Source organism: Pithys albifrons, chromosome 6 (genome assembly GCF_047495875.1).
Source record: "Pithys albifrons albifrons isolate INPA30051 chromosome 6, PitAlb_v1, whole genome shotgun sequence".
Lineage (NCBI taxonomy): Eukaryota > Metazoa > Chordata > Aves > Passeriformes > Thamnophilidae > Pithys > Pithys albifrons.
The window spans coordinates 23871244-23884523 of NC_092463.1; the positions used below are offsets into that span (position 1 = coordinate 23871244).

General features: G+C 41.6%; 1 protein-coding gene across 7 annotated transcripts in view; it reads right to left on the bottom strand.

Moving 5' to 3' along the window:
• Positions 1-13280, bottom strand: part of TTLL5 (tubulin tyrosine ligase like 5) — a 134446-nt gene that overhangs the window by 25006 nt on the left and 96160 nt on the right. For all 7 annotated transcript variants that reach the window (XM_071557799.1, XM_071557801.1, XM_071557802.1 and 4 more), the window contains one exon: positions 259-436. In XM_071557799.1, the coding sequence (XP_071413900.1) occupies positions 259-436 (178 nt within the window). The remainder of the gene's footprint in view (positions 1-258; positions 437-13280) is intronic.

Below are 13280 nucleotides of genomic sequence, written 5' to 3' on the forward strand. Positions count from 1 at the left end.
ATCTAGGTGTCATCCAGAACATCAAAAACACAAGCCCTTTTTCATATTTCCTCTAGCTCTTAAGATGCCAGTGCAATGGAAGAATCTGTTGGGAACTACAGCATCAAACTGCTGTTAAAGTCACTGCAGGCAATATTAGTTTTGTTGAAATCCACTTTAAGAGCTACTTCCTTCACAAAAGCTGTGTCTGGGTTTGTTCTGCACATCTAAGATTCAGTCAGCACTGCTACATCCCAGGCAGGATTTTTTCTTAGTTACCTGTTTCTGTGCGTGGTTTTGCTCCAACAACTGCTGTGACTGAAGTTTCTGGCGCTGAAGTTGCTGCACAGCAAAATGCAGCTGATAGTTGGGATGTGTCAGTGGTCTCCGTGTCACCTTGTTGTGGACACTGTTCTCCACCTCTCCTTCACAGGCAAAGTGATGGTTCTCTGGAGCCCTGAGAAAAGAAAAGCCATCATGTTTTCACCACTCTGCATGTAAGGACTCCTGCCTACAAAGCACTGCTGTTTCCCAAAAATTCCTTAATACTTAGCCAGCTATGAATTTGCATTAAGTAGCTTTAGCAAGCACAACACCTGCTAGAGGTGCCATGTGCCAACTGCTGTCTTGCTAAGCACTTTCCTGAATTCCAGTCTGGGACTATATTACTGGACATTCTCTTGAGGAGAACTAAGGAAAAGACAGTAAGAACTCTAAACTGGAACATTTCTGTGGTTGATTAGCATTGAAGACAGGCACAGTTGCAGCAGGAAAAGAGCTAAGGATTCCCATCACAAATGAGGTAATTATTTATTTGGATTTGTAGAGATTTTAATACACTAACACAAGGCTTACACTAAACACACACACACACACTGCAGTGAGAGCGGAATAGAAGAAACACCTGCTGTGCAATATCCACAGAGGATAAATGAGTGGTTGGGTGAAGTTGCAACTAGGGTACATACTGACTCCATACAGTTACAATCCAAAAGACGTGGGATGAGTGAACATAGGGTTCATTTCTTTCATCATCAGAGTAATACAAGCCTTTCCCAGAGAACAAAAGGCCTCCTGCAAAGAGACAGGAGCTCTTACAACCCAGGCTTACACAGTGGCAGTTCAGCTGTGGCCTGCAACATGATAAGTACCAAAAGGAGCTCACTGGCTTGCTTTGAAGTTTGTAATTCTTGGCAAGAAGGCAGCAGCAACATACTTGTACACAAGGCTGAAGGGCTTTGCAGAGAGCAGGTGGCCGACTGACAGGACCACAAGGTCCTGAAGAGGCTACAATGGCCCATCAACTCACACATTCTGTGCCCAGAAGACAGGACGCCATATGACCTACTGAATCCTGACACGCGCTAATAAAACCCTCAAGCCTCAATGCCTGGGCTTTCCAAGTTTCTGTTATGTCTGACATTTTTCACTCAGCCACTCCTTCCAAGCATTTCCTTTGGATTCTCAGGGCAGACTTCCCTTATATTTCCTATCCACATCATAAGTAACTGGGATATATAGGATAATTCGTGTCTTTCATGCCATGATTTGGAGCATAGGTCATGGTTTTGGCAAGGGAGTTAACTGCAATCTCTTTGCTTTAGGATCCTATTAAAATTTACAATCCATGTTCTCAGAACAAGTTACAGCTTCCCTTGAGTGTATTGATCCTTCCCCCACAAACTCCATCATCATTGCAAGCCCCTATAAAATATTCAGAAGAATGTTTCAAACAATACCAGAGACAACACCCAGCCCTATGTACTCTCCCTCAAAAGTAACCTAATGCATCCCTTTCAAAGCAAACTGAGGACAAGGACTCCAAACACTAAAGGGTCACTTCTTCATACTCAGCTCCTCAGCAACAGATGAGAATGATAATCTGGCAGAAAAGGAGTTCAGCAGCATCTTCACCTTGCATCCTCTGGCCTCCCCCTGCTTGGTGCACCAGTACTACTTTTTCTCTTATGGGCCATGGGCTGTAGGTAGCTTTCTCCAGATTTTTCTGTTCAAGGGATCTCACCTATGTTTCCTCATTCCTTTTCTTCCATGGTACCCCAGTGCAGCACTGAATAAATGCCTCTTGTGCCCTGCTGTCTTTTGCTAGAAGATTCTCAGTCTTTCAGTTATTTTCCTTTCCCCAGTGCTTGGAAAAGTGACAACTGTAATGTTGCTGACAGTGCTCAGGCCTTGAAACTCAGGGTCCGAAGATGGCTTTATGGATAACCCTGGGAGAGCTGCTTTCCTCTTCTGAACTTGCCTCCCCACCTTTGGCCCCAGTAACAAAGTCATGATCCTCTCTCTTCTACTGTGGTTTTACCTGCAGTTGCTCAGCTCTGGATCCACAGATGTGTGTGTGGTGCTGGTCCCCCAACATTGTTGTCTACTAGGTACAGGGTGGCACAAAAAGCCTCCTTTAGAAGAGGCCAGGACAAGGAACAAAGAAACTTTGAAACAATTCCCAGCTGTCTCCTCCCTAATCCCACCAGCTCACCATATGGGGTTATCGCAGATCGCTGTCTCCTGGACTCAACTCTCATCCCAAGGGTTGTATCTCCTCCTTCCACTGCATAGATAGATTCCACCATCCATTCTGATGATAAAGCTCATTGAACTGTTCCCTTATGTGAAGCAGCTGAACTCTCTGTTATCCTTCCAGTAAAGCCAGGCCATGCTGACAGGTGAAATGCACAAAGGACTGTGCTGAGGCCGGGATGCAGCATTTGGGAGATGGCTGGGGATTACTGCCTTTGAAACAAACATCAACTGCACCAGGTACGAAACTGAAGAGCATTCAGGAGCTCCATCAATCATGTTAGTGCTCAGTAAACAGCCTGATAAATTCCTCATCAGAACTTCCAAAAGATTATGATCTTCAATACCTCTGTTTTCAACTAAAAAACAACTGTATTTGTCTACTTGCAGGAGTACCTTTTTCATACCAGCTTTTCTCAGTGAGAAAATCAGGTTAAATGCAGTTAAAATATTCCTAAATAAAGTAAGCCAACACAGAATAAGGGGGTAACCTCTTGTGGGCTTCATAACAAGTTCAAACACATTAAACCAAGACCTGGAATAAATGGACAGTTGACACAATGGAAGGAGATTACCAGTGAGGTCCCAGGAAGAACCTGTGCAATGGTCTCTACTTTTCAAACATTTCTCAGTGATCTGGGAAGTGGGAGAAAAAAAAGGGCTGCTGGTGAAAAACTGAAATTCTCTGAGAAGTGTGAATACAACATCACATCACATTACTGAATAATGAGATTAAATATGTAGATGACATACATTTTAAGTCATACTAAAGAAAACACAATCCTAGTTTTACACAGTGATGGACTGAACAGTGTGCTGGGTTTGCATGGCCAGGTTTTGGTAGAGGGTGTGCTACGGGGTGGCTTTGTGAGAAGCTGCTGGAAGCTTCCCCTGTGTTCAGCAGAGCCAATGCCAGCAGGCTCCAGGATGGACCCACTGCCAGACAAGGCTGAGGCAATCAGGAATGACACCTCTGTGATAGTATCTTTAAGAAGGGAAAAAAAAGTTATTGTGCAGATGAAAACTGCAGTCAGAGAAGAGGAGTGAGAATATGTGAAGGAGAGAGGTGGGGGGAAAGGTGTTTTTAAGATTTATTTTACTTCTCACTATCCTGCTCTGATTTTATTAGTAATAAATTTAATTAATATCCCCACTTCAAGTCTGTTTTACCTGTTACGGCAATCAGTGAGTGATCGCTCCTAGTGCTTATCTCAATTAATGAAACCTTTGTTATATTTTCTTTCCCCTGCCCAGCTGCAGAGGGGAGCAATAGAGCACCTTTGTTGGGTACCTGGTGTCCAGCCGGGGTCAACCCACTACAACAAGTTATTTCTGTTCAGGAAGGAGAACTCATAACTACAGCTATAATAGATTTTTGCCTATGAAAATATCACTAAATACTCTCAAAGAGCAAATTCAGTGTTACAAATTATGAGGAAAGACACAGAGAACAAAACCATGAACACTACTATGCTACCATATAAACCAAAATCACGTATGTCTCTTGCACATTGAGGATGGTTAATAACTCCTGTCCCCCCTCCCTTCTCTAAAAGCATACAGTACAACTCGACAAAGTACAAAGAAATGCTGCAGAGATGATCAAAGGTAAGGAACAGCTTATGTATTGAAGAATGACTAAATAAATAGGCACTCTTCAGCTTGGAGAAATGTCAACTGAAAGGAAATAGGAAATATATCTATAAAATCATGAGCTTCAGGGAGGAGAAGAGGGAACAATTACCTCTCATGCTACAAAACATAGGAAAAACCATCGTCAGGTGGGCAAGTTAAAACAAACAAAAGGAGGTAGTTTTGCTCATAACACATAATTAAACTGTGGATGCTTTCTTACTATGGAAAGTTAAGGATGCCAAAGATTTACAGGGGTCCAAAAATTAAAAGACAAGTCACAGAAGCCAGAGCCACTAATGCTATTTATATACAAAGGTATCATCTCCTGGTCAGAAAATCACTGATTATTGAGTTCCAGAGAATACTGGGAAGCATCACCATTCTGTAGCATCACCCAGTGCTGTTCTTCCCACAGAGTCTTCCATGGGTCCTGTCTGAGCAGGACATCAAACCACATAGTCCATCTGCTCTGCAAAAATGCAGCCAGGGTAGTTTATGCATCAGGGGTCAGAAACTAAACCTGTTTCAGGTCTGTCAAAAGTTAAAGAATTCAGTCGAACACTCTTTATGGTATTCAATCGACTTATACGATAAATTCCAGAAACTAATGTCTGTTCCAACTCCTCTTACATCCACCTCCAGCACAGAACCCGCAATACATAAAATTCATCCTTTGATCCAAAGGAATGCTTGGGAAGACAAAGACTGAGTGATTGTCTCTAAAATGTAAAAGTCAAGACAAAATAGAGGAGAATAAAATGATGTAAATGAAACCACTAAATTTGCACCTGCTGATAGCCAAAATGGCTTTGTGCCACAGAAATGATGCACAGTGACTGCAGTCTATGGTACTGTGAGGGCCACTAGCTAAATGGCAAAACTTTAGTAACATTTCCCTGATCCTCATTTCATTTGTTTTGAGATATCTGGCAAAGGATGAACTGTTAAGGAATTATAACAATTGAAGACTGATTTTTAAAAATGTACCAAGATTACTGCCTTTCTCCAACCTTTGTCCAGTTCAATGAACTCTCAAATGTTTTCATTTGGTTTCTAACATGTTTTAATCCACTTCTGTTTTAACCAACATATGATCTATATAGTTCCCAAAAAATTCTTTAGACATAATATTGCCCAGATAAGCTTAGCTTAAATTACCCAGGAAAGCACTACTGAAACTATGTTGTTTAACTCTTTAGCAAGAACTAAATTTAGAAAGACCAAACAAACCCTCAATAGCTTTGGCTAGCATATTCTTGCAGCACAGTCTTGTACACAGCTCCCTGAAGTTCCAATACCTTCTCTCCACATGACATAACACAAAACCACTTTTTTCTGGATACCGTATTGAAATGCTTTTGCTTGCCTAAATAGATTTCACTGCCACAGCCTGCAGAATCCTTCTGGATTGAATATGCTTCTGTTGACTTCTAGGGGTTTTGCTTCTTTATAGACAGAAATCAACATAAATGCATTATTGGCAAAACATAACTTCAACCTCATATAATATAAACATTCAGTACTTGACAATAGATGGCCAGTGTATTTGCCAGTCTTAGAATCACTTTTGTAAAGAGATGTTTCATCTGCAGTTTTGGAGAAGTCTCCACATAACATGTTATTGACAACTGACATTACATTTAAGGCAATGTTTGCCCTGGTACAGAGCAGGGTTTGGGATCTGAGACTCAATAAATACACTGCTGGCAGAGACATGCTCCAGCTCTCAGCCAATTTGCCATGTTCAAAGGAATGCATCACGGAGCATCTCCTATTCTCTGTCTCTGCCTGTTGGATGATTTATCAAAGTGTGACAACACCTTTGCACCCTAAAGGAAAAGTAGCTCTTCTGCCTAAGGGATTGTACAACAGGCTCAGCACCATAATAAAGGCTGGAAAAAAGCTGTCGAGCACCTCACATCCTCATAGATACTAAAGAGTGCACATGTTAAAGAGAGTATATAAATACCTTAAACTGAATTAAAAGCTTTTTCAAAACTCACACTTTTAGGCAAAGTCAAAAATAATCAAAGAACCCCTGCATGCCCCAATGGAAAGGAGGATTGTGGAGTCAATAATTCAGGATTATTGCTTGAACGCCAATGATTGACTGATTATTCATTTCCTCACATGTACAGACAACAGAGCTAGGCAGAGATGCACACACAGGCAAATGGGGAAATAAAAATTCCTGCCTGTGCCACCAGAAAAGATTTAGTTTCATTCTGTCAGTTGGGCTGGTTGTGAGCAATCTTCTCACAGTTTGCTCAGGATTATTTACGAGTTGCTTAGTTTAGAGACCTGGCCAGGATTCAGGCCTTCACTATGTACAGGAAATTTCAGCCTTTGGCATTGTGGCCCATCCTTTGTAAACAAGAGTCTGTCCTTCCAGCAGCTCTTTGGGCTACTCAGTGTTTTTGGCAAGAAACCCACTGTGTTCCTTCATTTCAGCTGCAGTTTGCAGAAAGGCTGGGCCAATATTCCCTCTTCCTCTTCATTGACAGCATAAAACCTCTCTGCTGCAGTTTTTTGTATCACAAAAGATAGAGGTTTGCTTCTGAAACCATTTTCAACACATCTCCATTGAATTATGACTGAAACCCAGTCTAAAATTGTCAGAATGACTACATTCATTTCCGGGTTTTCTGGTTCCAAATTACCTTTCTGGCTTAGTTCCCTTTCCAATTCATTAGTTCTTTTCTGCTGCAAGCAACTCTCATGCAATTGGCTACCTACACCTGTACTAGGAACTAATGCCAGTGTACTAAAATACTAAACACTAATAAAATACTAATAGATTTATTCACTGACTACAGAAAAAAAAAGTCTCTATGAAACCCAGTCTGCATGGGATCCATCTCCAAGGGATGTGGTTATCAGTTCTTAGAGGAAAGGAGAGAGCTGGCTTATGTTTCAACTTCAAAGAGATTTGAAGGGAATTCCAAGGACTGAAGCTGTAGACAAGACCAGAGCCCAGAAGACCAGTTACTGAGAATCTCATAGTTGCAAAGAACTATACAACATATAGCAAGTCTGTACTAAAAGCATGACACTGGTAACTAGCAATAATAATCCACACTTCCAGCACCCACCATTTCCAAGCAATTTCTTCAAACACCTGACAAAGCAGGGTTTACTATAACCCAAGCACTGTTGGGATGAGAAATACCAGATATTAAAAGACAACAGTAGAGAACAGCACAAAGAAAAATATTTACTAAAGTGAAACTATGAGAAAATAATCAGGAGAGGGGCCAGCAATGCAAAAGCAGAAGAGATTTAGAATATAACTTTTAACGTGTAATTTGCATATAAATTGGGTTTAAAGCTTCCAATGTTCCCCCTCAAAAATTAAGGCTTTTTAAGTATCATAAATATTATACATCAGGCTTCCATTGATATTTCAGCTGAAACCTTCTTCCAATGGCACAGGTAGGCACTTGTTTGATACCAACTCCCGTGTGGCAGGCAACAATACCATTCATGAAGTCTGCTGGTGTTCCTCATAAACAGGCACTTTTGAAGTATTTGAAAAGTGCCTACATCCCAAAGAAAGCCAGTGCAAACTAGGCTTAAATTACATGTGTAAATGAAGTTTCAGCATTCTTGAAGAATATTCCTCTATGTTTAACCCTGCTTAGTTTGTGTGAACTGACAGGATCACACAGGAATCAGTACAGGTGGAGGTCTAGCAAACTGAAAAAGGAATTAACCTCCTTTTAAACAAGGGAAGCAGCTGACAATGAAAGTGGGGGTTTTTGCATCTTTTCCTGTAAAGGCTGGAGCTAAGGATGAACAAGGGCCATTGCTGGCAATAAGAGAACCCAGTGCATTTATAAGTCAGTGCTCCCACCTTGTCATGGAATGCCAGACAATCTTGGGCAGCAGTTTCTTTGTCACAAGGCATTCAGGTGGTATGACAAGTCCAGGAAGTTTTTGGTACAAATCCTTAGTGAGCACCAGCTGCTAGAAAGTAGTTGGCATAGTAACTAATGATCCTGTCTAGTGTGGCAGCTCCCAGCATCCTGCTGACTTATGTTCAGGCACTCAGAAAAACACAGAACATTTTCTTTGGCACACTACATACTTCTTCCATCCCTAACAATAGGCCCTAGATTGGGGTTGGCTATGGAGCAATGATAAACAGAGTGGGATAGAGACCAGGATGCTGGGAGCCTGGCTGGGACGTAGGATTGTTGGGCCTCTTACAGTGCCACTTGCCTCCAGGCCTTTCTTTGTCTTTCTGCCTCTTTCCCTTCCCTCAGCTTCAAAAGCAATAAATTAAAAATTGAACAACAGTACAACAAGTCTCTGAGAATGGTTTGCTCCTGGCCACGGCTGTTATCAGGAGTGACTTTGGTGCAGTTTAGTCAGCAAGAGTCTGCATTTTAGCATGGGCTGTAGCTCTGATTGCTGGAACATGCAAGCCTCTAAAAGCCCCCTGATTTGTAACATAGCAAGGGCTATGTTACAAAGGTAAAAAAAAATAACCTCCCAAAACACCGGAGCAAACAAAGCATTTTGAATATTACTGAAAGAGCTCAACTTGGGACTTTGGAGATCTTCTGAGGCACAGGGAGCTGTCCAGAACTTGCCAAGGTGCAGGACCTTATAGACAGGGAAGAGGCAGAAAGCTGCTGGCCTGTATAAAATGAGGATGGCATCATCTCATCCACACTCTGCTTTTGTGCTCTCCAAGAGAAGCCAAGGAAAAGCTTCTAAAGTTAATGAGCAGCCTTTTAAGGCTGCATTGGCACTATAAACTTGTGGAACTGCATTCTGGGCTCAAATCCAGTTCAAAGTGACAAGTACAGTCTCCCATGGTAGAAGTGTTGCAGAGATTGGGAGAGTTGCTGTCCCAGAACATCAATTTAAACTTTCTCTTCTTAGTGATGACGCATCTTGAAACAGTTACAGCCTTAGTTCTTCAGCTCCCCACTTTCCCAGCAGCTCAAGCTACTTTTTACCTACACAATGGGCTTTTGCCATCAGTATCTTTGTGCCATCAGACAACAGAAGATCCATGTGAAAAGCCTTGGGACTGAGTTGGTTTAGGCAAAGAACATGAGTTTTGTGGATTTACCTACAATTCCCAGATCCATTCACAGTTTAACTGTAATAGCTACCAGAGGCACAATTCAAGCATCCCAGGACATTTTAATATGCAGAATATCTAGCAAATGCCAGGAGTCCCCCTCTGCTATTCTCACAATTCTCCCTTTCAGCTGAGAGAATTGATGTTGTTACAAGAATTTTATTCACAAACAAAGATGTGAGCAAAAGTGTCCAACTTGTGGCAGAGGATTAGCACATATTTCAGTGGCTGTAGGAATCCATGTGTCACACTCAGCTGCACAACTTCATGGGCAGGTATGCATTCAGTGTCAAAGAGTTTTTTCCTGAGATTCCCCATTAAACTTTTATTTTCTCTGTTTTATCGTGTGACATTCCACTTACTTCAGGACTAAACCTTCACTACCAGAGCTATGGCTCCTTTGAGCTCAGCCAGCCTTGGCACACTTAATTCCCTTCTTTTTCCTCAATTCAGTCCCTTCTGGCCTTGATTGCACGTTGCTTTTCTGTGAACTTTTTCCACTTATTATTCCAGATGTGCATGCACAATAGCTGTACAAGGAAAATCCACTGCCTTCCTGCTCCTTCACTTTATTCTATGAGTATTATTAAAGTCCATGGGCTTCCTTCTTTTCTGGTACATGTTGCTGTATAATTTATTTCCTGCTCCCTAGCTTCTGAAAATTACTCTTGCTCTTTTCCTGCCACTGAAAAAGCCTTGGTCTTGGAACAAAAGTATTTTCCTATAACTAAGGCAATGCAGATCAGGAATTTAGTGCATTTTACATCCTAGGTCTCCATATACAGGCAAGGTTAGGAGTGTCAATGTCTAACCTGCTAGGATAGAAAGGAGATACATCAAAACAGCCTTCTGACAGTCTAACAGCTGAAGGGCAAAGTGAGTTTATGGAGCACTGGAAAACCTTTGCAGGCAAGGCCTAACCTATCTCTACTATTTCTGTGTTTAGCTGGCATTATCAACCTCTTACTTTCAGAAGCACTAAATTTGCCAGTCTCAGCAAATTAAATTAAGTATTTACCCTTCAGTGGAGCCAATTTTTGTTGGGCCCCTATTAGCATCCTTGGCTCCATGCCAATTACAAAATATTGTCAGTCTCTGTGATCTGGGGAATACTTGGCAGGTAAACAACACTGTCTTTTCATTTCTTCTCTTTACACATGAAAGCTTTGAAATTCACCAGCAGAAAGGCTGAATCAAGAAGATAAATAACAGCCCACTACCTGCAAAGTACAGTCTTCAGCCTATTGTGGCTCATCACTGGAGAAGCAATGAAGGCAACTGACCACATCTCCTCCAAGTGATCTAGATTAACAAAATCACATGCCCTTTGTACTTTCAATTAGTGCAAACACAGGGGTGAACTTTACTGAGTGGCTTCATGTTTCTTGCATATATTCTCGCACCTGCAAACACAATCAGAGCCTGCAAAAATATTTTAACAGCAAGACATATACACAATGAGACTAAAATGCAAACCTGGTATCATTTTGCTCTCATAAGGAAGTTTTGGGGAAGATTACCTGCTTAACTCTGACATGCAACTGCTTGAGCTGTGTTGTGTGGTCCCACACAGCCCTCCCTACACCCAATTTTAAAGTATTAATTAATTCAGACAAAGCAGGTGGACTCTGAATGAATTTACCTCACTGTACTGCCTAGATCTGCTCTGATTACAGTAAAAGTCATGTGCCATCTTAAACTTGATCATTTGTTCTAGTGCAGGCAGACTTTCTGGAGTGAATATACACACATCCCAGAATTCAAAGTACCACAAACTTAGATGCAGCATTGCACCACTTAGAGATGGGAAAGGTATTCCTCACTGAAGAGGTTCCACTGTAAAATCCTAGCATGAATCAATATGATGGATATGATCTGTAATGATGCTCTTCTACTTTTCCTCCTTCACTGCAGCCAAATATATTGAAAGTCAAACTGAAACATACTTATGCGCTCTATTTACTTCCAGACATCAAAGCTTTTTAGTGCTTTATGCAAGCAGACTTTGCAGTTCATAGGTGGATAGTAGCAGCAGCACATGGGGATGAAAACAGTAAATCATCACTGCTACCTGTCTAGAATATGCTCATGACTGGGTTTCTAATTAAAGTCACTAGTCTCTCCTGCAAACCCATATTCCTTACCTCTCCCCAGAGAGGGAGGGGTTAAGTCAGGACCACTAAATCAGCCCTGCACCCTGTAATGACTCCTTTGAAAAGCCACTCATGAAGTTTACAGGGAAAGAGTGAGAGTGCGGCTGCTATCCCAGCCAACATTTGGTTCCTATTACAGTGAATAAATTTCCCCTTCCTCCTTTTCTTTTTTTCACCCTTTTTGTATTAAAAGTCCATCAAACACATTTTTTCTCTTTCATATTTTCCATTAAGTTTCCTCCAGTGTAGGCTTTCCCAGAGTGTGGTGCTCTTTGCTATATGTGCTCAAGCAGCACTTGCAAGATCCCAACGAATAAGAAAATGGGGAATGAAGAAAGCAGCTCAGGCTCCTTCTCCAAGTCCCAAGAGGCAAGTGAACAGCTACAATTGGGCTAAACTGGTGAAATCTAGATCACTTGAGAAGAATAAACAAACAAACAACAGGCTGTTGAGTTTTGCAGGGTTAGGATTCATGAGATGGGGGAGGGTACTTAAAGCACTGCCCCTGCCACCATCAGCCTCCAAAGACATAGCATAGGATGGTGTTACATCACAGGGCCTCAAGGACTCCTCCAGGGTTGTGCTGTCTAGGTCTCATACCACTGGAGGCCCAAATGAATATTTAACTGCCATATGACGTGTAGTAGAGATGTATCTTGCTGGACATCTCATCTCTGGGTGTTTTGTTGTCTAAATATTAAATATTGTATTCACAGAGAAACCTCTAGAGAACGTGTCAAGCCTCTAGATTACACAAAATTCACACTAAAATTCATGGAAGAACTTTGCTTGACATCCAGTAGACCTATCTATGTGGTAGATGAGGACCCTTATGAGTGTCTCTTAGACAAGACCTGATAACTCTGGCAGCTTTAGGTGGTCTGTCTATGAGGACAATGCATGCTGAAGTATACAGTTCCTGACACCATATCTGTACATTTCACACCCAAGAATTATAGCCAGATAAGACAACTCCACAAAAGAAGCAACAGCTCTACATTTGTAATATATACACACCTAAAAGAGAGGCTAAAATCTGTTCTGCCCTTCCAGAGAAAGCATCTGAAAATTGACCTAATCAGGGACTGTGGAAAGAGTCACCCGAAAGCTAGCTGGATACAGTCATATCAAGATAAATGTTCCAGGCAAAGGAGGCAGAGTACCAGCATGACACCAATAAGATGCATCTGCTGCATTACCATTCAGCAACACAACAAAAGCTGTATAATGACTAGCTACTGGAACAAAGTAAAACTATACAAAAAATACAAATCAAAAACTGAAGGTCACTTCTTTGGGTCCTTGCTGTGAGGCTGTATGCTTGTGGTTAACAGTCTCTTGTTTTTAATTCCCCAAGCATTTATACAAGGGCAGAGTAAAGGTCCTCAAGAGACCTCTTCCCTTAAACAACTGAAATTTATCAACTAGCTTTAATGCAATGAAGCTAAACTAGTTTCCCAATAAAAAGATAGACTTAAACAGTCCCCTAAGCCTGATGGAACTTATATGCTGACCAAGGAGGTGCCTCTAGCATGCTTATCTTCCCCATGTTATAAACTCAGTTCTGTAGGTATAAGTCTGCTTTCCTTGTCCCTCAAGTGGATTTCATAGAATCATAGAATCGATTGGGTTGGAAAAGACCTCCAAGATCATCAAGTCCAACCCTTGGTCCAACTCCAGTCCATTTACAAGACCATGGCACTCAGTGCTATGTCCAGTCTGAGTTTAAAAACCTCCAGGGATGGTGAATCCACCCCCTCTCTGGGCAGGCCATTCCAATGCCTGATTACTCTCTCTGGAAAGAATTTTTTTCTGATATCCAACTTAAATTTGCCCTGGCAGAGCTTAAGCCCGTGCCCCCTTGTCCTATTGCTAAGTGCCTG